We start from the raw sequence: 21,711 nt of genomic DNA on the forward strand, positions 1-21,711 counted from the left end.
TTCTAATTTCCTTTATTAAAAGCACATCTTTCAAATCCAATGGAAAAAAAAAAAAGCAAAGGAAATGGCTAGACATTAGATGAACAAACAGAAAAGGGACTCACAAAAAATGGTGCAAGGATAGGCTTGTTCCTTCATTTTTCCATTGCTCTGGACCATTAAAAAGATTAATGAAGTTGTGAAGTTAAAATAACCTTTTGCAAGCAGTAGGTGAGATGATGGTAACACTAACTAAACTCAAAGCTCACTTTATACTTCCTTCTGCAATCTCACTCCACTTCCAGATGTTTTACATGCAACAAGCTTGATTCCAACAGTAAAGGGATTATGTGGGCAAGTCAAACCACTCACTGATTGCATAGTCATTGACAACAGACTTGACTCGGTTCCTGGCCAGTCAGCCCCTAAACAAGTAGGAATAAGAGTAGTGTGGATACCAAACTTGTGTTTTCTTTTCAACATACCACGAGCCAGAAAATATTTTTTTATTTCAGGTAAATTGAGTTACTCTTACACAAAAATGTCTGACACCATGCCAACTTTATTCAACATCCTTAAAGTCCAGCTAAAAAGAGCTATAACCATTAAACAATCTTAACATTTGTGCAAAGTAGGTATTACTCCTCTCTGAGGAAATGAAATCAGAGATTTTGAAATGAATTGTCACTAGTTACACAGCAAGTAAATGCAAAACAAAAAGCTGAACTCCAGTTTGGATGCTATTAATAAGGACATTACCAATATGCTTCAAGTTGGACATGCTTCCGATACCTTGCTCAATTAATCCTCACACAGCTACTCAGACACTGGGCCACTCTACATAGCTAATGCTAGATACATAAAAGCCATGTAAAATAAGAACTGAGTAAATTATTACTATAAAATTACTAGTTTATTGAAAAGTAAAATGATCCCCCCCCAACAGCACACGCCAGAACTGTCAGGTTTTGTTCTTTCAGTTGAGTATTGCTAAAAATCACATCCAAGTCATTAGAACCAATCAATATTTGTATGTGTATACACTTTCACAAGACTCCCGTGCATTTATATTTGATGGGCTTATCCAAATATTTTCAATCAATTGAAGTAGCTACTGAAAATCCTTAATGAATGGTTCTTTAGCCAAACTAGGGTTTAAGTGTATTGGGAATAAACCAGAGTCAATCAAAAAAAAAAAAAGAAAAAGGACTTGATTATAAATACCATTTACAATGGTAATTTCAACTGTTGTTTGGGTCATCTCTACTCATCATCACAGTATACTCTAGTTTTGAACATCGTTTACTAAATTAATTACCAGCATTAAACAAGAGAACAAATCAGTCTTCGACATCTTTGACTACAGAAATTTCTTCCTTTTTTTCTAGATCAGACACCTGTAAGAAACAGATTCAATAGTAAAACTAAATTGCATTTAACATCTCCTGTATTTTCTGACTTCCATCACAAGTCAGTGTAGAGCCCAGATTTATCCGGAATTGACAGTGGGATACACTCCAAGGGACAATACAGCAGAACAGGCTCTGTTAGTTGCGGTCAAAAGAGAAAGCCAAACTTTCTTCCAGCCCACCCTCTCAACTGCCCCCAGCTGCTCACTCCCATCGGTTCCTAGTTTTCTTCATTGGCTGACAAAGCAGTAAGACAAGCACCCAAGCCACCTCAGGAGAAGCCTGGATAAATAGAAAGGGAAGCAAGACTGTCCCTTTCAGTGACAGCTGACTTATCAGATCAGGCCATAAGCTGGAACCCTGCCCTTAACAAAAACTGGGAAAAAACGAACACAAGAAAATGCTTCTCATGCACATGCACACAAGACTGACCTTCACTGTTCGTAAGACTTAAGAAAAGGAATCACGTTATGTTTAGCTAGGCTATTGTTAAGATTAACAATATAAATAGTTTCAGAAAGGATTCCACAAGCTCATGGGGGATAGCACAACAGCAACAATTAAACATGATAGTCTGCATGTTTTCTTCGGCTCTGGAAAGCTCAGTTGTATGTTCCCAAAATCTATGGAGAGATATAGGGGTGGGAAATTATACTATAAATACACTATTCTTAGGTTCTTCCCTCAACATTGGCTGCTGGTTGTGAAAAGGTCACGCTTACTCAAGCTGGTAGACATTCTGGATTGACCAAATGTGGTTATTCTTGTAGTATGACCAGTAAGCACTGGGAAAAAAATCAGAAAACAGACTGCAGATAGCTTATCCTTGGGGACGGTTGTATCAGTTTCCTTCTAAGCTATGTCACTGTTTGGTCAAATTTTGCCAGCTATTAAAACCTCAATGAATATTTTGGCTATTAGAAATTGTTGAAGTACGTGCTCTGGCCATACGACCTTTCCCAGCCATAATTAGATACCAGAAACTACAGACAGTGCCAGTGCAGCTCCAAGGGTTGATCTAAACTGCTAGAAATTTCCTCACCCAGGTGGAGCCTTCAGCTAGGTAGAGCTGACTGGCATTAGGACTCCAAGAGCCAATCTGGTAACTCCCAGCAAACACTGCCATCTAAACCTCCTTGTCTTTCCACTGTTCCTTCTACAACAAATACAGAGGGAATTTTGCACTTTAAATAGAGGGAATGACTGAATTGGCTTGATTACTCTATGAAACACAGGTAGAAAAGTATTTTCCACAAACCCAACGGATTTCTCTGGTGTTAGCATTCAAACCAGCTTCCATTCAAAAATGAGCACATGCGCTAGAATGACTCTTACAGGAAAACCTGGCATTGCCTAAATGAAGGTATTTTCTGGCAGAACTACGTCATTTAGAGTTTATGTCATATTTTCACAGTCCTGCTACTATACAAGCATACAAAAAAACACCTTAAGTGCAGATTAAGTACAATTACCAGTGAGACATTGTCCTGGAGCAATTCTCTTCATAAGTACAGTTGTGCTGAATATGCATAATAAGTGGAAACTCTGACAGCATTCCCTTTCTTGAATAGTACAGATTTGACTCATTACTGCACGTCAGTATTTTCCAGCCTTGCAAAAGGCTATCCATAACAATGAGTTATCAGTTCAAGTTACTTCTGAAATACTGCTGCCCAGATAACAGATTATTCCCCAAACTCGACTCCTAATTTTCAAGAATAAATTGCAATGGCTAATACTCTTGCAGGCACAACTGCTACTACATACAAATCGAGCTAAAGATTGTAGCAATATCCTGAATCATTAAAAGATCTTAATCACATTTTCTGTAAGCATTAAATAATTACAGGTTGGTCCAGACCCTTCAAAAATATTTTACTCAACTCCCACTAAGGGCAAAAGAATTTTTTTCCTGAACTTCAGTGGGAAAGACTCCAGAATTATAGAAAAAAATATACAGACCTACAAAAATGCTGCACATGGTAGCTTTTATCCTAGGTTTCAAGGTAGTAAAATGCTATTACAGCATGTCTGGCATTTCACACACGAGGTAATTAATATTTTATTACATATATAAACATGTTCTTAAAAGCAGCGGACGTGCAAAATCTCTGGCAGGGAAAACTTCAAGGTGCTAAAATTCTTCAGCCCAACACTTTTGCCATAAAATAAATGCATTACAACTACGTCAGAGGTGCGACTGAAAACTACAAAGAGATAAGCAGATTACAGCTACAATAGCTGCTTGAGCCCTTCCACACCTCACAGTGCTCAAACTAAGCACTGTACTCCTGCAGTATTTGAGCAAACATATTTGTGAGTTAACTGACTTAAAGGTTCAAAGGAGGTATTGTTGTAGAAGCAGGTGGGATTTACAATGAATTGCTGCCTCTTACTGGTTTTTCCCCCACACACATGTAGGTTGTCTTAATCCTGCAATTAAACAGATCCCTTCAGACAGGTCCTGAACTGAAACCAAAATACATAAGCTTGCTTTTTGTATTATCAAAGGACTTCATGAGTATAGGCATAACATAACAGTAGATCTAGCCTTAATACACAAATTCGTCTCTTTTTTTTTCCTCTCCTCTTCCTTTCCTAGCAGTATGGCAAGCATACTAAACAATGGGAGAAAAAAAATCTCCACATTAAAACCAGAGAATTATGTGAAAAGAATAATCAAAGAGATTTCTGTTATCCTAAGTGTTAGTCGTCTCTGCTGGAGATTCACTGGAACTGTGCTTGTCCCACTGAGAGAGCTTTGCATATAAAACCATACACAAGGCAGAGGACATTTACCTGTTTATCTATACACCTAAATTGCCAGGACCAGCTGGTGTTATAAAGGAAAGGCCTCAAATCAAATCGGTTGTCATCTGGACTGTAGTTTTCAGCATGGTAGGAAGGAGTGAGGGTGGTCATTTTATGTCTGTTCACTGAGTACATCCTGAAGAAATGCTTAACCTTTGATGCCACCTGGTGTACAAAAGAATATAGCTTTCAGTCAGCTAAAGCGTCTTAGTATTTAAAATCTTACATAAGAACAGTATTCTGGAGACTCTGTGTTCTGGCTTTGCGCACCCATTTCCCACCATTAACACATACATAAATTACCTACCACTATCAGTAGGAATCACTCTGGATGACTCTATTACAAGAGGTATTTCAGACCATTTTCCAGACACCACCTTGGTCTCTGTCCCTAACATTTACCAACAGCAAGGTGACTCTTAAGAAACCTAACAATAAGCACTAGCCTCTGTGATTCAGGTAACAATCTGAACATATTCCTTTATGCCCAAGAAACGTAAGAACCTAATAACAGCAAAGTAGATACTCCTTCAAAGCAAGGCTTCAAGAGCAGTTAGCCACATATATTTCAGGGAATAATTTTCCCCTGAAGGTACAGTTCTGAAGTAATTGTTTTCAAATTACCCAATTACTGTTCTAACAATTTCTAACACAAACAACAAACTACATTAATTTAGGAAAGCCACACCAGTTTTTCCAGTGTACTCTGTTACAACTGTGTAATATCTCTAAACACAGGAGAGTAATTAAACCACCCCTTCAGGTAAGAGGAACTCTACTTGAACATTCTCCAAACACACTCTACATTGGCAAAGACATTAAACAATTTGATTTTTATTTTGCGCATTACCTCTCTCGGGGTACAAATTTCCTTCCACATATTAACCAGCTTACAAAACATACTGTATGGTCCAGCCTTTGCAATCTTTCTCAATTTGCCATAGATGGAGAGCTCTGCATACGTCATCCCCATATCTGCCTGAAATCACACACAGGAAGTCACAGAAAATCTTAACCATGCAAGTTACATTTAATAGTTTTATGACCAATTACAATAACCCAGTTTAATCAAAGAAATACCAAAATTAAATTGCCAATGATCAAAAAGACCAAGAGAAGAGCAATATTACACACAGAAGAAAAGAACTGGGATCTCTCTGAAATGGGAGATAGAAAACTCTTAAAAGGAATATATTTTATTTGGCTAGTGAAAGCATTCCTTTCCAGAGAAAGATCTGTTCATTTTCTGTTCTAGATAGCTTCAATACAGTATATATCAGTAAGATATATCAAAACAAGGAAAAACATGAAATTCTAAATAAGCAACCCTTTGCTCTTTTGATATTAAGAAACTCTAAACAAAATTTTGGAAAATTTCCCAACACCCATACTTCCAAGTGTCCACAATATAGAGTGATCAAAACAAACAAACAAAAACAACAAACAAACAAACAAAACCTTAGACTTGCTCTTTTGTAGACTGCTGTCAACACAGATAATGCTGGTGCAAGACACTAGTTAGTGCCTGGTCAATGTCTTAAAGACATTTTCTGACACACTCATTGATACACATGGATACATAGAACAGCAAACAGCATTTTTTGGACAAAAACCAAGGTTGGGGATAAGGCTTACCAGAGCATTTTAAAGTCACTGCCTATTACCTCATCAGTTTGAGACACTTGTCCATCCACCAGGGGCTCTAACTCTGCAGTAGGTGGAGCTGCCATGATACTGTAAGAAGAAGAAAAGTAAATTCTACCCAGTCTCATTAGTACAAGACTGTCTGGTTTCTTAAAAATCACATGCTTTATTCAAAATTTTTTCAGGGCATAAGCAGCTGGCTAGATAGCCCTAAGAAGTGCTATTTGCAAGCTGCTCCAGGTTTATAAAGCAATTCCTATACCAAAACCATAAAACATCTGTTCAGTTTCCTCAGTGGTTTTAAACAACACAAATGCTTGCATATAGTAACTCCTAAGACTTGTGGCACCCAGCCACTTAGATTGGTCTTGTGTAAGTACACACAATAATCTAAAAACGGATGGGCAGAAACCTTTTCTTTATTAGCATTTGCAAACTTACTGCAACTTAGCTCTGTTAGTAAAAAATAATAATAAAAAAAAATCCACAATATGCAGCATAGACACCAAACATCACTGCTTCACTACTCACCTTCTGAGGGCTGTGAGCTGAAAGTTTTCAATACAGTATTGTATGAAGTTCTTCAAATCAGACTTGCTGATTCCACCAATGGGATTGATATCAGCACTTGAACAATCATACTTTGTTAAGTAACCTCGGAGACTGAGCAAGAGAAGAAATTTTATGTAACACATAAGAATGTAACATCAGTATGCTATACAACAGTTTATATTAGATAGATTGCATATGCGGTATGAAGACAGGAGCAAACAGACTGCATAGTGTTAGCCTATTTATACATAAAGGACAAACAGGTGTTCAGATGAACCAGAGCTATCCTAAAGCCATGAAACTGACAGGAGAAGGAAGATGATATTTTAAACAGTTATGAAGCACTGCTACCCACACTAAGGTAATATATTTGGTGAAAAAAAACAATTAAAATACTGTCCTGACCATTCATAATAATAATAATAATATCCCAAACTCTTAGAATCAACACACGCTACTCTCCAAACTTTTGAGGTTATCAGTCCCAGGATCTTTATCTTCCAACAGCCAGCTCTAATGACAGTATTCCAGATTTTTGAAGTCAATTTTTCAATTCAAAGTTCACAACTTAATTCCAAATTGAGGAATTGACAATATAACAAATAACAGACCTGCTGAGGCAGTAATACTTTGGTTGTAAACTGAAAAATACACAGTTTTGCCATTCAGGTTGATTCAACTATTACCATTCATTTCACTGCTATCCGTGTATTCTCAGCTTTTTACCTCTTCTGAAGTAACAGTGTACACTGGGATTTGGTAGAGCTGAAGAACTGCACTGACCTGTTCCCAGTTCACCTGGTTTTAGATTTCTGATTTTTACCAACCTTTCATCCACATTGGCTGATCCTAGCACCAGAAGTCCCCCTGGCATCCCACGAGTCCAAAGTGTCAGCTGAGCAAACAGGTAGGAAAGGACCATTCTTACTCTAGCCTACGAAGCAAAATGAAAAAAATAAATTAACAAAGCAAAGTAATTTCTCTCCAATCATATCTAATTAACAATTCTCTAAACAAACCCTTAAAGAACAAAATGTGAGAGGGCTAATTGTTGCTGCAAGGACTGTCTTGTGGAGGGGACGTTGAACACGCACTTGGGAAAGCTAGATCCAGTGTTGGCTAATGCCACAAATGTGACTGGACAAGTTTATTCTACTCTGAATTGTAGAATGGGGAGTAATTGTGATTCCTGCAAGCACTGATAAGGATTCAAGAGGGATGAAATATGCAGATAAACCATCTAACACACCTTTTTAAAGAGTATTAGACTAAACACATTTAATTATACAAAATTTCTAAGAAGTTCTGTATCTGTCCCCATTCCAAAACTCACTTTTCCATTCCAAAACTCAAACTTTTCCAAGGAAGGTAACAATACTGAACACAGACACAAATTAGAACCTCCAGCTCTAGCTACAACTATGTGTGATGTTAAGCAAATCACCACATTATTTTGTCACCAAGCCTATGCCATTGCCAAAAAAAAAATGATAAAAGATGCAATGTTTGCTTCCTGAGAAGACTGATGGAGTTATCTAGTAGTAACAGGGAAAGAAAGATCATGTCCTTAGCTAAAAAGATTTTTACAAAGAAATACTATCAAACAAGATAATCAACATTTAGCCAGAGTTAAAGCAGACTGGCTGCTTAGATTGGAAGCTTTTAGTAACAGGCCAAAAAGAAAACTATAAAGACAATGAAAGGTACATCTGGGGCCAGGGACTAGAAGAGGTATTTGGAAATCACTTGACAGCTATGATTTCTGTGATTCTACATAATATGTACAGCAGCAGTACCCAAGTACAGCACCAATCTGTTCTGTCACAATGAAAAAGTTTAAGTAGAAATTTGTATTTGAGCTACGTATTTATAAGCCACTTATAAGCTGTTTAAGCACATTCTGATCATCTACCTTCTAAAACTGAGAAGGTCAAGGAATTGTAATAAGCAAGCCTGACATCTCACACAGTGCCTATTACAGGCTGGTAACGTTAACCAGAGTTAAGTCTAGTATGTATCAGCAAAGTTTTTAAGTCTTGCCCTGCTGCAATCCTACTAACTCAAGACTCACCTATGAAAATACTTTGCTGCTCATTCTCCTGACCTGGCGATCTTCTGTTGCTTTTCTAAACAACATCTGGACTACTGCTCTTGATGGGATACAGGCACGTACTATTTCTTCCTGACCATCCCATGAGGTTTTCAGAATCACAAGCAACAATTATCTTATCTCCCAAGTTATATGGGATTGTAGATTTCTGCTGCTGACAAGCATTTAGTGGAAGCCCATAAACCTTAAGGAACGCGCACCACAATGTGTTCAGATCTTCACAGCAATTGAAAGGAAGGGCCCCAGTGCTACTTTACCATTCTGTACTATTTTAAACAAAGAGTCTGACCTGATTCAGCCTATGTGAAACACACCTGCACATTCTGGAGTGCCAGATTTTCTCTGCTGCTCCCTCCATAGACAGAAAAACAGGGAGTTCGACCTGTCACCATGCTGAAAATTCCCACAATAGCTTTCACAGCCGCATCTATGTTCAGGTTGATGTGATAGCTGACAAGAATTCAAGCAGAAGTGACTGAGCTAGCACAGTCTGACTACATAAAAAGCATTAAAAAGTTCTTAAAACAAACAAATACACACATCCATAAAATGATGTTTTAAGGCTGCTACTCAGATCTAGTATGAAGAACCTTAAGAAAACATAACATTTTCTAGAGTCTGTTTCCAAATTTTTATGCCCTTCACCAAATGATTCCAAGCATGCCTCACATTTACACACTTAAATAATATCTGTAATAATATCCTTAACACACTTAGTACTCCTCTCCTATTTTTGCCGTTTTAGACTTTGAAAACTTTATATGCAAGTCTTTTCCAGAAGATGAGGTTTTTTTTCCTATTTCTTCCCAATCTCTACCTGCCTATTTGCTCAGCCAGAAGTTTAGCCCTGTTGCAAGTGTCCTGGGAGGAGTTCTCACTAGCCATGTAGCAAGTGGTAAAGATACGCTTGCAAAATTCTCGAGGATCCTCAGGGACATAGGTCTCATCATGCACAATCTTGCGTGTATCAGCCAGCACCTCTGCATCTGAGGACAAAGGAAAAGAAATAAAATGAGTAAAAATTGTTGTCCCCCTACTATCCAGGGTATGCAAGTATCTTTTATGTTTCTTGTATCCCAATTAAGCTTTACAGTGACCCTCACAAGTAAGATAACTTCATCTAACTCTCCAAACATGTTTTCATATATTAAAAAAAAAATCCTGGTTTTGCCCCTAATTTTGAACAAGGAAATATTAAATCCCTTTGTTCTGTGCCTTAAAGAAGCTCCACAGAAACATGATTCCACGTATGCAAAGGGCTTGAACCATGCCCAACCGTGTTCTGCAGTGCTGAATTTAATAGAGGAAAGAATTCTCATAACGAAATCCCAGAACTACACCAGCCAACATCTTGAACAATACTCTAGACAGAAACTGGTCTGAGTTTCACATCCAGTTCTTAAACCAAGAATGAAAGCTATTAAGCCAATTCAAAGAACCTGAAATCTGAACCTGTGTTTTTGCTGGAATTTTGGAAGAGATGCAAAGGACAACATTAAAACTGTGCAAAAGTCTACCGTTAATGAACCCTTGCATTTACTGCACCTAGCTAATATTAACTTCTCCTTAATCATTAATAAATATGGCTAGCCAGACATGTATATCTACTTACTTCCGTTCTTGACTGCCAGGCAAACCTGGTGACACATAGAGTATACTATGCAAGCTGTAGCAGAGCTGTCAATTCCACCACTAAGAGGTAGAAGAAATCCCGCCTTGAAAACAAAGCAAGGAAGAAATTCAAAAATACAAAGTCAGAAAAACATGTATTTTACCATTCAGAAACACACTAGTAAATTATGTATGCATCGTTCAATCTGTTATGTTCTGCAGGAAAACAAAAAAAAATAAAAAAATCCCACAGATCTAGCAAACCCCCTTAAACTCTTACCAACTGGAAAAATCCAAACAAGGAGTCAATGTAAACCCTCTGGATATAAAAACTACCAGTCTGTCTTCACATTCTAGCAGTACAGAAGAGCTCATAACTAGGACCAAAGTTTTCATATGTAATTCACTGTTGAACTGAACTACTAGTTCTTGTCACTCTGCTTATTTTAAATATCCCCCTATGCAATTAAAAATATTTTTCTTACTGAAAAATAGTGTTCCAAAGCAAAAGAAGTCCCCTTTAATTAGGTATGTTTGACTATTGCTTTCAAAGAAAGCATGACTCTGAAGGAAAAGGTCTGCAGAGCATATTGAAGTCACGGCATACATGTTTCAAGTCTAACTGAGCTACCAGTGAGATCTAACCTTGCACCATGGACTAGCGACATCACTCTCCATTAGCAGCAGCACAGGACAGCAATCTGTACTGTCCCTATACCACACAAGAAGGTGCAAAGGCTATGACAAAGAACAAAAAAACAATTCTTACCTGTTTGCTGCGCCTTAAGTAGTCCCAAAGCCAACATGCAGGACCAAGGCTGAAATCACAGAATATGCTCAGTCCAAGAGTGTTATGGGATGAGACCTGAGTAAGTCAACTTGCAACTCTCCCAATGAGATACTGTCTTTACTTAAATATAAAGAAATTGTATTTATCTCCATTAGTTTTATCATGTAATAGGTTCAGTGTGTGCTTACCAGATCTCCTCCTCAGGACTATGATGTCTCCACTGGATTGGCATACAAACAGGTACAGCTACATCGTCAGAACATGACAGAGCAAAATTCACTTTTATCCTAGGGTAGGGATTCACTTTACTTGCCTACACAAAAATACAGAAGAGTTGGCAGACATAAATTTTAATGAAGCATAAGCCCATACAACAGCAGATCTGTAGAACACTGAAAAATCAACACATGCAAATAGGTTTTAAATTCATTAACTATTCAAACTTGGCAGAGTTTATAATCGATCTGTGTAAAGAGTTCTTACCGCTAAATTACGAGATGAAATCTCTGCTCTGTAACTTCGAACATCCTCCAAGTCCAGTGTGGCAACAAGCACCTCCTGTGGAGAGGCTCTCAGCGTTAGATTTATTCCACGCAAACTGATAAAAAATGCTTGACACGACTGGACTCAAACAAAAAAAAAGCGCTAGGGAACAAAAACACATGCAAAACGTTTTCCCATACAGATCTTTATGCTCGCTTTACAATTCTTCTCTGTCTCAGTAGAATTACTAACATTACAAAATGAGAACAGCTGACTCAATTCACTGAGTACTCTGGGATGTTCATAAACCACAACAAATACATAGCACTTGTCAGATGGATGAACTATGAGCTCACCATCAGTTGCAGCAAAGAACTAGAGGAAAAGTCAAGAAGCATACTGGGGAAAGAGATGAACGTGGCACAAAAAAATGAGGAAACCTACAGCTGTGATGACAAATTACCGAGAAAGGGGGCTTTTAAAGTAACGATCAACCTATCCAACTTTTCGTTTACCAAGGCAGCTTGTAATTAGAACAGTGCAGTCTTCACCCTCATTTGTTTGAATAAATAAATATAAATTAAGAGAGTCTCTCCTAAACATGGTGATTACATTCTCAAACACTTTTATTAAGTTGCTCCTGTGTGACAGCTCTTCCTTGCTCGCAAAACCAGGACAGCTACTGCAGATCAGGGCAATTTCATGAGGAAAAAGCCTTTGACCCCATTGAATAGCATGGTAAAAACATATTTTTAGTCTATGAGACATAGACCTAGTATCAGTAGATTTTCTGAAAACTCTTGAGCATAACTGCAGCCCTACTAACTTCAGCTGTAACTAACAGTTAGCTATAGGTTGAGTGTATTACCACATCATCGAGTGAAAATTGAGATCCTTGTGCAATTGTGTCTCCATTCATAGAAATCATGGCACAGCCGTCATAATACAGACGATCACCATCACAGCCCTTCTGGTTAGCTAAAATATATATTCCACCATTCTGAGAGGAAAACAAGCAAACAGACAAAAAACTTATTTCAGAATGTATCACCTGCCAATTTTACACAACAAACTTTTCCCAGTATTCAAGTCCTTCTCATACTCCTTCTCTAAGTTGGGAATGACTTAGGGCTTAGACTCTTGTTTTTTCATTTGAAAAAGTACTTTACACATTATACACACAACAGAAACGTATAATAGCGTAAGTAAATGTGGTACATTAACACTATCCCCTCCTTGCTGTTGGAAAACACATATCCTGTTACTAGCTTGAAGAGTCATACCCTTAGCCCAAACGGAGAGGGCTACATTTCAAAATTGAAATGCTAAGTTCATGGACAGATTGACAGAAGAGGGAAAATGGTGGCAGAAGCTGTGTTTGGATGGCTTCTCTTTAAAATAGGCAGAATTTTCAATGTCAATAAATAAATAAATAAATACATTTTAAGTATGAAGATGACAGGAAAAGTAACGGCTAAGTTTAAACACGGATTTCTACTTTCCCTTCCTGAGACAGTTACCGATATCTCTCCAAGAGAATGTTGCTTTGTGAATGAAGATCAAAAAAGGAACTGTGAATTTATGGAAATGAAAAACTTTTGGAAGGTTTTACATGTGCCTGGAAAATATCACCCCACGCTGACTGAATTACACGCTGGTAATGAGCCATCAGTTCAGTACATAAAGCACATGGAGGGAGACTGCTGAGGCACAGATAACTACAGGGAACAAGCAGAGCCACTGGTAGTTTGTCCTTCATGCAGAATGCATGTTCAACTATGCCCTTTCAAGCTAGTTGCTTCTCTGTATGCAGTAGATTCAACATTTTGTGCTTCCAATTACAGAGCAGTCAGTTACTCTGAATAACTACTATTTTCTGTCTACTGTATTAGTACAGTATTTTATCTTCACAATTTAATGGAATTAAGATAAAAAACATCAATTGCATTTTTGCAACAAGCCTCCAGAGCTGGAAGAAAATAAACTGCTTTAAGGTATTCTGACTCTCCTTTATAGAGGTGTGCGGAAAATAAGATTATGCAGTTGGTATGCCAGTGCAGAACTATGAGTTCCTGTGCCAAGTTCCTTCTTAGAGCGCTCCTCACATGTGCACACGCATAAATTTGTTGCTCCCATATTCCCAAGCAAATACTAAATAGCATCTCTTCTGCTTTCCTGCTCCACAGATCAGACAGCTGATCTGCAACCAAACAGCCTCCGGCATTTGGGTTCACAGAACTGGATGCCAGTTAAAATGCTTCACGTTAGAGCATTACATATAGCAGAGCTCCCTAAAGAAGTACAGAACCCCAGCAGCCGGAGGGAAGGTAATCACAGACCAAAAAAAACAAAACAAAACAAACAAAAAAAACACCTCAAAACACCCAAGTAACAAGGTCTGTAAAGGCCACTAAGCTCATACAGGAAGAAAATGCTATGTCCTGTCACAAGAGAAGAGACTGTCCTGAAAAGAAAAAAAAAGAAAAAATAAAGAGTCTAATGAAAAGCACCCCCTCCTTCCTTAAGTATACCTTTGCTGTAGCAGAATTCACCAAATCCACCCGGGTATGAGCCTTCCGCAGCACATGGTGACTCCCTGAAGAATTAGTGAAAATTTCCACACCATCGAGTCCCATTTCAATATGAGGGCTGTCAAATCAGAAGGCAGAAAATAATTGAGCTGGCAATCACATGCAGCTGGGTATATTGCAGGTATCATTTAAAAACATCACCACCAAAAAACATTTATGTCATTGCCAGTTTTCTCTAGGTCTTAGCTCAAACGAAGGTACGGCTCACAAAAACATCTGTTTTCCTGCATTGCTTGACTCTTTTGTCAAAGACCAGTAGTGGATGCAGAGGGCAGGAGGGGTTTTGCTAATTGTATTCTAAATAAAATACCTTCTACTTTATTCTGTAGAAGTCTGGGTCACAACGAAAGAAAACAAGACAGTCTTGGTCTTAAAGTGCAACACCAAGACCCTATGAAAAAGTCATTGTCCCATTTTCCTTCTCTCCCGAGATACAAAAGTATAAGCAAACAGAACCACAAGGAGGAGATGACTTTTACTGTTTCTTTCAAGTGCCAAAAGAAAGAAATAGAAAAAAAATCACAGTACCTTTGTCTATAAGATACCACACCTGCAGTTATAAGGAAATGAATTACTTGAGTTGAAGGATTTGGAAAGACATCTAGAACATTTTATTTATTTTGCGTTAACTACAACAGCTTTCATGCAACCATTTCTTTTTTTTTTTCTCTCCATTCCCACATCTAACCTTTGTGAATAGGTTCTTCTTTGTCTTTGGGAAGAACTTAAAATTGTAGCAGGAACTAAAGTAAAATCAGGAACTATTACTTAAGGTCACTAGACTTTGCTTTCTGTTAATGACCTTTAGTTGTTTCCTTCTGCACTGTATGATGATGGTTTAAAAAATAGAGAAGGATTAAGCTAATAGGTAAATAGATGCATCTCAAAGTGATGCAAGCCTAAGCAATCCAAGAACCTAAGCTCTTGCTTGTCAGTTATAACAAAGCTCAATTTGTCTAGGAAAATTTAAAAAATAAACTACTAGTACTCTCAATTTTTTGAGATTGTGCATAGTAAATGGTATAATATGGGATTATAATTACTGGCAAAACCGATACTCCAGAAATTCAGCCTACATGCCAAATAAATTCATGAAAGGATGGCTTATTCCACCTATCTTCCACTTGGGAAAGCACGTAATTTGATATTTACACCAGGAGGAGCAATAGACTGAAATAAACAAGTTCTTCTTCATTGTGCCTACCACTCCCAATGTTTCCCAAGACCCAGAGAGTCAGCAATACTGCTTTTTCAAAGCAGGTTAAGCTTCATACAGAGCACTGAAAGAAAGGAACGCCTTAAAACATGGCTCAATATTTCAAATGATGTTCTGTATCTCAGCCATGCTGAGGTTTTTAACACTTACTATATTCCAACAGAATGAGCAGATTTCCCATTTCATCCTCAAAACTTTCCATTTCTCCAGCTGATCAACGTTTTATAGAAATACAGGCTCGTTAGTCTATTACTCGTCACTAATTACTCACTTCCCTGTAGAACTATTCAATCCACTGGAGTATATGTAACAGTAGCCTTGCAAGGGTTATCATTGGGAACATAGCCTTCATCATGAAAAGTCAGCTGGATTCTCTGAATCTGGCATAAGAAATGGGAGCTCCTTATTTGTGTCCATGCAATTCCAATAGGATAATGACTTGCCCTGTCATTTTCACAAGTGTAACTGAACCATATATGGACCTGTTGTGGTACCTATCCAACTTCTTGAAAGATACAAAAAACTGTATTGAAAAGTTTTTGTTGTAAACACAGTCCTCAGCTTCTGGACAAAGCTGAGACGTTCTACCAACAGAAATTCCAAAACTGCAATGCACAAGGCATACAGCAGATAACAGTGAAAAGTTTTTATATGAAGACAAGCATCAAAAAATTTGAGCCCCTTTTACTGAAACCTTTCCCATGATGTATTTCTTGTTCCTCATTATATTTGGCTTATTGGCGCTTTCTGAAAGACATACTACATAGAAGATAACATGCAGATTCTTTACAGAAACACTTCTTTCAGGCAGGTCCAAGGTATGTTTTAGTTTACTTTCCATTTCTTCTTCTGCTTTACCTGTTTGGTGCCCAGAGCTCTTCACATATTTCTGTCCCTAGACAGGTATCTTTGGTTGCTAGCACTGCATCCCCAAAAGGAACAGTGTCCTGAGAAAAAAAATAATCCTTACTTAAATGGAATGGAAGAATCTATCTCATCAAATTCAAAAAGTTACCAATAAACCTAAAAAAACAGAACCAAATACTCACTCCCATGAAACAATTGACATATTAGCAATCGATGTACCCCCCTTTCATTTTATGCCATATTTAAGTAAAAAAACAAAACAAAAAAGCTCCGAACTGCAAATGTCTGAGTTGTACTGAAATTCTCTGTTGAAATTTCACTGGTACTCACATCCAGTGCTTTGCCTCAGGTCAGGACAAGTGCTTTTGAATTAAATGCTCTAAAAAGAGAAGCTGTCTTCTGCTAGGAATCACACTTAACATTTTAGGGGGAAATAACCGAAGTTTTAGATCCTTCTGAATTAAGAAGGTTCAGATTCTCATGATTTTTTTTTCAACCTCAAAACACATGGCCATTTCTAGTCTCACATACAGATAAACTCGCTACCAGAACAGTACAAAATAAGTCACTCTTCAAGGTCCTGTACATATGAACAACTGAGGCAAATTTAAGCCTTACATGTTTTACTGCTAAATACTAACATCAGTTAGGTTAAACTATGTTCTCATTTAATCTGAGAACTATTATTGAAACACCTGAATTTGCAACATGACTGACAGAAGAATTTGGTGCTCTACTGTTTCATGCCACAAATTCTCTGCATTTAGATTGCTGAGTCATGAAGATAGTGAAGTTAAAAAGAAAAGACTCCGTTAAAAACTTACCTGTCCTGTCACTTCCTGAATTATCCTTGGTAGAAAATATTCCTCCACGTGCCTAAAGCAGGTTTATAAACTGTGAATACACGGTCATGTAAAGCATAGCATAACAACTGATTCTAATATCCACATTGTGTCATTTCCCAGTGGTGATTAAAGAAATTGCACCGAAGTTGTACAGGACTGGGTATGTAAAAAAAAAATAAAAAATCTGGAAATGGTAAGATTAAAACTAACGACAACCTGCTTTGCTTCAGAAATTCATGGTAAACATGAGAACAGAATTTTATAAAGCTTAAGCTTTTGTAACTGTTTTGGGTTGTCTATTTCTGGCTTCTTAAGTCTTGCTTCTGTATTTTCCAGTGAATAATCAAGTATTAAAACAGCGTGTCTTCAGGCTAAAGCCTGAGGTGGACTTCTTCAATAGAAAAAACTTTGAGACATCCCACTTCTGCAGAGAAATAGGCATGAAGAATGCTTAAAGTGAATTAATACAAGTAATTATGTCACCCTTCCAAAAGTTAAGAGGTCACACAGCAGTGAAAATAACCTCTGTTTAATATGATAATATGTGGTGAATGTTAGGGGTACACAGCTTTCATGTTTGCTCCCTTCTAGTTATAAACTAGACCCATAAAGAACACAGCAGGTAAGTCAAATTTGAAATAAAAGATTCTCTTCTGCAGTGCTACTCCAGAAGTAACTTGAAGCTCATCCAGAATTGACTGGGATTAAGAGGACAGATTCTCAGAAACTCTCAGAAGTACTTTACTAAGACCATCAAGTTATAACCATTCTTTGACTGCAGTATGAGCAAACAGCACCAGAGACGTGTACCAAGCATATTTCGCTGCTTCATAAGGTACAGAAGGTAGCGTCCTTCCTTTGCAGTCATGAAATTCTAGCTGAGCTCACTCGTTCTACACTGTTGTCCTGTTTAATATTGGACAGGATGCAATCAAGCAGATAAACACACACTCCTCCAGTCCTGACCTGCACATAGCTAGAAAGCATGCAAAAGGAAAGCGACAACGCTACACTGGTGGCAAGATCATTCAGCCGCACTTTTCTTGCGAGCTCAGCAATTCAGAGTTTGTTTATGTTTAATAAGCTTTTTAACTGAGCTGCAATTACATAGCTTTACTGACTTTGTTTTGATGTTTACCCTGTAGTTGAACTGATGTACTGCAGTATTTTTCAATCCTTCTGCTGCAGCTGCAAATGGCAAGCTGTGTTTCTTAAACGCAGTTAAACAGTAGCCAACCTACCTTGCTTTGCTCCATGGCGTAAACCATCTAAGTTCTCTATAGTTTCCTGCATTTGCCAGTGATATTTTCGGTCTAATCAGAAGAATTTTTCTTAAAACGTAAAGTAAAACAAAACAGAAAGGGTGAATTAAGACCTGATGTGCAAACACGTAAGACTAAATAAAAACATTGAAAATCAACTCATTAATTTTTTCTAGTATGACGTACAGTAAACAACATGCATTTTATTTATTTATTTATTTAAACATTTCTGTCTGTAGACTTAAAAGTTTTCTTTCTGGGCTCTTCAAAAAGTCTTTCAAAAAACAGTGGAAATTTAGATTCTACAAGGTCAGAAAGGAAAAACAGATGATGGAAAACATTAAATCATCTCTCTAAAATTTAAGAGAAAGGAAGACAACTCCATCCCTTTACATAGCACTAAAAAATCTTACTAGAAGGCCAAACAGGTCTCTGAAATGATACGCTAATGTTCTGACTCACAAAACACGTAAAGAACTACTTACTTATTTAAGAAGATCACTCGACAATTGTAGCGAACATTTTTGTGCATAACAGGCCTGCAAAAAATAAGAAGAAAAACTACCAGTGGCTAACCAACCTCATTAGATGAAATTTTAAAAAAAAAAAAAGAGAAAAGCTACAGAATCTCCTTCACTACACAAAAACTATTTTAAGACAAATCTACATTGTATCACTCAAGGGAATGAAACCACACAATATATGTAGTTTCTAAGGTTTTTATTCCAAAAGTTGTTTACAAAAGTCTTTGATTTTCTGTCAGTTTCATATATTATCAACGATTACCAGATATTACTGGTATGCCTGAGAAACACCAGCAGACCCCAATGCCATTGGCTGGGCAAACCTGACTGACTACGATACTACCAGGCTAGTTCAAAGTAAAGAAAAGGTAGCTTTACGCATTTGATACCAATAAACAGGTATGCATATATGTTACTTTTACAATTACAAAATATCACAGCTCACTCACAGCACATAACTTACAATGGTGTCAATGATTATGACATACATGTACATTGCCTGTAAAGACATCTGTCAGTTAAAGCAAGGTACTTGAGCCGTGACATTCCTGAAAGACAAGTCAATTTATAAAGCCCTTTGTTTTACATATAATACAAGGTCTTACCCAAAAGCTTATCCATGGTAGTAGGGCCCAGCCATTTAGGCTCCCAAAAAAAAAGTTCTAATTATTTTACTTCTCTCTTGAAGGGCCCAGCCACCAGGAATCTCACTCCTCTGGCCCCCAAGGAAAAAATGCATTTTGAAAGGATTACATCATAAAAAAATTCTTGTATGTTGCAATCCTACTGGTGCAAATTAGAATGAAAAGTAGCATGGCTCCTAAGATGTGCTTAGAAGTTTGGTGCAAAATCCTCACTATCCAGAAGCATCTGTTTACGCAACATAGACTGCATTCTCAAAAGAGTTAGCACTTAATCCTGGTTATACAAGACTTACATTCCCACATCACAGATAATATCTTGAGTAACTGGAGACTCCAAAAGCTTTGCCAGAACTTGAAATGAGTGCAAGAGTGTATCGGACTCATAATAGTGATCTGAGCAGCCATAACCGCTTTGTAGAAAAAGAAAAGAAATAAATTGTCAGACAACGAAAAAATTATAAATTATATAAATAACTATATACATAATACAGACATAAATTTATCAGCAACAGAATTGTAGGACCAGAACTGCTCCAGACACGAAACATCTCACTGTATACGCAATTTATAAAGAACATGAAGACGCAGTGCTGTACACATCAGCAGTGAAGGCTGTTTAAAATTCCTCAGTGCTGCTGGGATATTCCTTTCAAAAGAAGCAGCCTGAGCATAGGCAGAACTCAAAGTACTACAGACACCATGAGCAAAGCTTGCTGAAATAAGCCACCAAATCTTGGTATTATTTAAGTTTTTAAGACAGGTTTTGCAATACGTTGCTTGCATCTACAATGTGTCTGTTTGCACTGACAGCCACGTGTTTTTAATGCCAGTTTAAACATTAGACTACTACATGTTTTCTTAACCATTTTTAGTACTTAATTATTCCCGTTTCTTAAACACCGATCATCTAATAACCGCAGCGCTCCTACCAAATTTCGAGCTCAGGACCAAGCCTGTATCTGGCTCCTTTGCCCTTTGCGATTTCAATACCTGGAAAAGAAAGGAGTTTGCTCAAGCAGGAGTCGGGACCCCAACCCTGCCCGACCTCCCCGGGACCCCAAACCAGGCAGAGGGGAGCACCCCGGGGCCCCCAAGGCTCACTTTTGAGGATCCTCCCGGCGTTGCCCTCGAAATCCAGCGCCCACTGGTTGAGGGCGCAGGCTGCCAGGCTCACCGCCCGCCCCATGGCGCCGCCACTGCCGCCGCAGGGCCGGGCCCCGCCTCAGGGGCCGGGCCTGAGGGGCCGCGCCTGGGGGGGCTCTCGCCGAGCAAATTGGGGGGGACCCGCTGCCAAAGCCCGGGGCGCTGAGAGCTACTTAGCTAATGATGGGTGCTGTCTGCGGCGGGACGCGAGAAACTCCCTGCTCTGGCAGCGCCGGGGCGAGCTAGGCTTAAATCCCGGTCTGGCTGCGAGCTGCTGCCACCATCCCCGGTGCAGGTCCCCCGGTGGGCCTTCCCCTTGCGCCTCCTTACCCCGCCTCGGCCATTTTGGCAGGCTCAGCCTTTATTTTATCACCCTCTGAGAGGTGGCTGTCGAACCTAGGTCAGAGTGGGAGTACTGAAGGCAATGGGGCAATATGGAGCAGGACCCAGTGGTCTGCGTGCGGTCTGACCTTGTGCAGCACCAAAGCAGCTCCAGGGCACAACGCCCCAAGTCGCAGGGTTCCTTAGGGCTAACCCGTCCTGTGTTTGGCTGCCGTGAGCCTCCTCATCTATAGGATGCTTCCTAACGTTATCCTGAACTAAATTGTCTCCTTGGGCATCAGGTCCTTTTCTTTCAAAATCTTTGTTCTTTTTAGTGATCCTTCCTACATGATGGCCAAATCTGGCCTTTGGGACCACCACTGCTCATAGTGCGCCTGCTCTATTGAAGGTGGTGACTGGAGCAGTCATGAACTCAGTCGCCCACTGTGTGTTCAATGTCTGTGGCTGTTACTCCGGAAGCTCAAGCAGACCGGCCTCAGCCGCTGACCCTCAGACAGCATGTCACCCCATGGCAGCCGGGAGGGATCGCATCCTGCAAGCTGCGTGGCAAATGCTGCGCGAGGGCGAGGAGCTGTGCCCTGAGGAGCAAAGGGGAAAACAGAGGGGGTGCACAGGTGATGGTTACACTCTAGGATTTCAGTGCTGGGCTGTGGAAAGCCGCGGCGAGGGCGTTTCTGCTGCCTTTCGGGCTGTTTGCTCCCAGCACACCACCGGTGTTGCACAGAGGCCTCTGTGCTGAAGCCGCAGGGCCCCGCAGCACGCAGATGGCGCAGGGTGGCTGAACGGGTGCCGGGCACCCAGCAGCCGGCACAGCCCGGAGCCACACGGCCGGCCTGCGGGGGCTGACGGCCGAGGCCGCGAGGCGGGCCCGCAGCGGGCGGTGCCGGC

At 39.2% G+C, this 21,711-nt stretch overlaps 1 protein-coding gene across 2 annotated transcripts; it reads right to left on the reverse strand.

Moving 5' to 3' along the window:
* Nucleotides 1-447: 447 nt before the first annotated feature.
* Nucleotides 448-21,666, reverse strand: NADSYN1 (NAD synthetase 1). 2 transcript variants are annotated; one of them, XR_013952059.1, is made up of 21 exons: nt 20,440-21,666; nt 20,268-20,328; nt 19,632-19,748; nt 18,656-18,709; nt 18,150-18,239; nt 16,888-16,939; nt 16,055-16,143; nt 13,921-14,038; nt 12,258-12,389; nt 11,390-11,464; nt 11,095-11,219; nt 10,886-10,934; nt 10,118-10,220; nt 9,323-9,491; nt 8,820-8,955; nt 7,223-7,329; nt 6,375-6,506; nt 5,835-5,933; nt 5,050-5,178; nt 4,188-4,364; nt 448-1,376 (listed from the first exon to the last, which is right to left on the reverse strand). XR_013952059.1 is itself a non-coding variant. In XM_080594555.1 (21 exons), exons 1-21 carry the CDS (start codon nt 20,522-20,524, stop codon nt 1,320-1,322), a joined length of 2,127 nt encoding a protein of 708 aa, XP_080450681.1. In that variant the 5' UTR covers nt 20,525-21,663; the 3' UTR covers nt 448-1,319. The 2 variants fall into 2 exon arrangements, 1 of the variants encoding a protein (XP_080450681.1); XM_080594555.1 differs by having other exon boundaries at nt 5,864-5,933; nt 20,440-21,663.
* Nucleotides 21,667-21,711: the final 45 nt, after the last annotated feature.

Source organism: Anser brachyrhynchus (genome assembly GCF_964034855.1).
Source record: "Anser brachyrhynchus genome assembly, chromosome: 5".
NCBI lineage: Eukaryota > Metazoa > Chordata > Aves > Anseriformes > Anatidae > Anser > Anser brachyrhynchus.

Excerpts from the sequence above, each read along its gene's own strand:
- NADSYN1 (XM_080594555.1), bottom strand. The coding sequence starts at position 20,524 with ATGGGGCGGGCGGTGAGCCTGGCAGCCTGCGCCCTCAACCAGTGGGCG. Across the intron at positions 16,940-18,149 it reads ACGCCATGGAGCAAAGCAAG|GCACGTGGAGGAATATTTTC; the intron begins GTAGGTTGGCTA and ends AACCTGCTTTAG. Across the intron at positions 5,934-6,374 it reads CAGCTCACAGCCCTCAGAAG|TATCATGGCAGCTCCACCTA; the intron begins GTGAGTAGTGAA and ends TTCTTCTTACAG.